The 2,708-nt window shown below is 34.1% G+C and overlaps 1 protein-coding gene across 1 annotated transcript in view; it reads right to left on the bottom strand.

The window, feature by feature from the left end:
* Positions 1–1,290: 1,290 nt before the first annotated feature.
* Positions 1,291–2,708, bottom strand: part of GUF1 (GUF1 homolog, GTPase) — a gene marked incomplete at its 5' end in the record, with an annotated part of 11,155 nt that continues 9,737 nt past the window's right edge. Inside the window, 3 exons of the mRNA XM_006759274.2 lie at positions 1,291–1,295; positions 1,412–1,416; positions 1,950–2,153. Of these exons, the coding sequence (XP_006759337.2) occupies positions 1,291–1,295; positions 1,412–1,416; positions 1,950–2,153 (214 nt within the window). The remainder of the gene's footprint in view (positions 1,296–1,411; positions 1,417–1,949; positions 2,154–2,708) is intronic.

The raw sequence follows: 2,708 nt of genomic DNA, 5'->3' as shown, positions 1-2,708 counted from the left end.
CTCATGAAATGGAAACTAAGTGCTACATATCAATTCTGAACTCCAAGGATGATCAGCAGAACACTCCATGCCGTACAGTAAACCCCATTACCAACAACAACCTCAGGGCCTTTTTCATGACTCTGCCTACCTTTGCTTGCATATTGAACACTAGCTAAATATAATGTAAACACCGTGAAACTGATAGTTGCAGAAACATAAAAGACTTCTTGTAGTATTAGAACACTATTAGTGTATTGTTTTACAAACATGCTTTAAAGAAGAAAAAACAAGCAGAAAAAAGTGAACACGCAACAAATCTGACATCTATTTGACGTTCCTCTTGTAGAGAAAGAGCAAATCCAAAGATTTCAGAGTTTTAGCTTAATTTTTTTTGTTTTGTTTTTAAAAAGCAAATCTACATAACACACCAAATTAATGATCAGTATATGATATATATGGTAGAATATAGAGAGACTTTAGAAATACTTCAGTAAAATTAAGATAAACTACTTTATGACTCTCAAATAAAAATGTAATGAACAAAATGTGCTAGTTTCAGACAAACAACTTTAAACTATCAAGTGAGATCCATATAGTCACCTGGTTCAATATCTTAATTTTTATACAAATAAGGAAACAAAGACCATAGAAAGCTTCAACTAAGTGACCTAGAGTACTGACAGAATTAAATATTTAAAAGCGAACTCAGAATTCAGTTTTTCCAGTGCAACTACCTTGCTAACCCCACTAAAGAAGAAAAAACAAGCAGAAAAAAGTGAACTCACAACAAATCTGACATCTATTTGATGTTCCTCTTGTAGAAAAAGAGCAAATTCAAAGATTTCAGAGTTTTAGCTTAATTTTTTGGGGTTTTTTTGTTTTGTTTTTAAAAAGCAAATCTACATAACACACCAAATTAATGATCAGTATATGATATATATGGTAGAATATAGAGAGACTTTAGAAATACTTCAGTAAAATTAAGATAAACTACTTTATGACTCTCAAAAATGTAATGAACAAAATGTGCTAGTTTTAGACAAACAACTTTAAACTATCAAGTGAGATCCATATAGTCACCTGGTTCAATATCTTAATTTTTATACAAATAAGGAAACAAAGACCATAGAAAGCTTCAACTAAGTGACCTAGAGTACTGACAGAATTAAATATTTAAAAGCGAACTCAGAATTCAGTTTTTCCAGTGCAACTACCTTGCTAACCCCACATGCAGGAATTCTAGTTAATCAAAGTTCTATCATGAATTCCACACTCAAGAAAAGAATTATGACATTTTCTTCATTACTTTTATGCTGAAAAATTTAATTATGAAAAGTAAAATGTCAAAAGCCTTGGCTGGTGTGGTTCACTGATTAGAGCATCAGCCAGTGCACTGAAGGGTCTCGGTTTTGATTCCCAGTCAAGGGTACATACCTGGGTATGGGGTTTGCTCCCTGCCCCTGGTCAAGGTGTGTGCAGCAGGCAACCAATTAATGTGTCTATCTCACATCAATGTTTGTTTCTCTCTCTCTCTCCCTCTCTCATTTCTCTCTCCCTCTCTCATTTCTCTCTCTCTCTCTCCCTTCTATTCTCTGAAAAGCAATGGGAAAAATATCCTCAGCTAAGGATTAACAACAACAAAAAGATGCCTGATATGAATATAGATATGGGTGAAGGAACTATGTCTTTCACTGTCTCAACGAATGCATCAATATAGAATCCTTATCTGCAGAGTCACAAAATTAGTTATGACTAGTCAAAAGGAATAAAAATATATCAGATTATTTATTATCCTTCACACATGAGATTCCTTTCAAAAGATCATTCACTAGATAGGTGCTTTAGATAACCAGGTTTTGGGTTTTTGTCCGAGTCTTCAAATTGGGATCAATCTAAGTATATCAAGTTGAGAAAGAATGAGATAGACATATGTGTATTGTACTTATTTACTAATGTGTATTACTTACAGTTTATGAGTTGGCTGCTCATTAGGATTCAGAACTCCTACTTCATTAACTTCATATGTCTTTTGAGTATGTGCAGATACAATTTTATCTCCTTTTGAAACCACTCCATCAAATAATGCTATGTTGGCTATCACACCCCTATACTGGTCAAAGGTGGAGTCAAATACCAAAGCTCTCAGGGGACTGTTGCGATGCACTTTAGGACTATTAAAAATAAGTAAAAAGTAAATACAGACATAGTAAATTAAAATCTTAATAATAAAGTGCCTATTTTTAACTCAAATACTATGCTTACTTTATTCTAATACTGAAGAAAGGTTGATGACTGACAGCCAACATAAGATCTTTCTATAAAATAAGGTGTAATGTCTACTTTTATATTACCAGGTGTACCGGTTAATAATGCAGATTTTGTAATCAAAGAAAACATGATAATTTCAAGAGAAGCAGCAAAAGTGCTTTATTCAAAATAATGTCCACTGCTAGCTACACATTTCCCCATCTTTCAGGTAATTTGTGGATACCGTCCCAATAGAACTTTTGTTTTTGTTTTTTTTTTAATGTATTTTATTGATTTTTTACAGCGAGGAAGGAAGAGGGATAGAGTTAGAAACATGGATGAGACAGAAGCATCGGTCAGCTGCCTCCTGCACACCCCCTACTGAGGATGTGTCTGCAACCAAGGTACATGCCCTTAACTGGAATCAAAACCAGGACTCTTCAGTCCCGAGGCCGACTCTCTATCCACTGAGCCAAATC

This window comes from Myotis davidii, unplaced genomic scaffold (genome assembly GCF_000327345.1).
Source record: "Myotis davidii unplaced genomic scaffold, ASM32734v1 scaffold455, whole genome shotgun sequence".
Taxonomy (NCBI): Eukaryota; Metazoa; Chordata; class Mammalia; order Chiroptera; family Vespertilionidae; genus Myotis; species Myotis davidii.
This window is presented reverse-complemented; position numbering and strand designations above follow the sequence as displayed.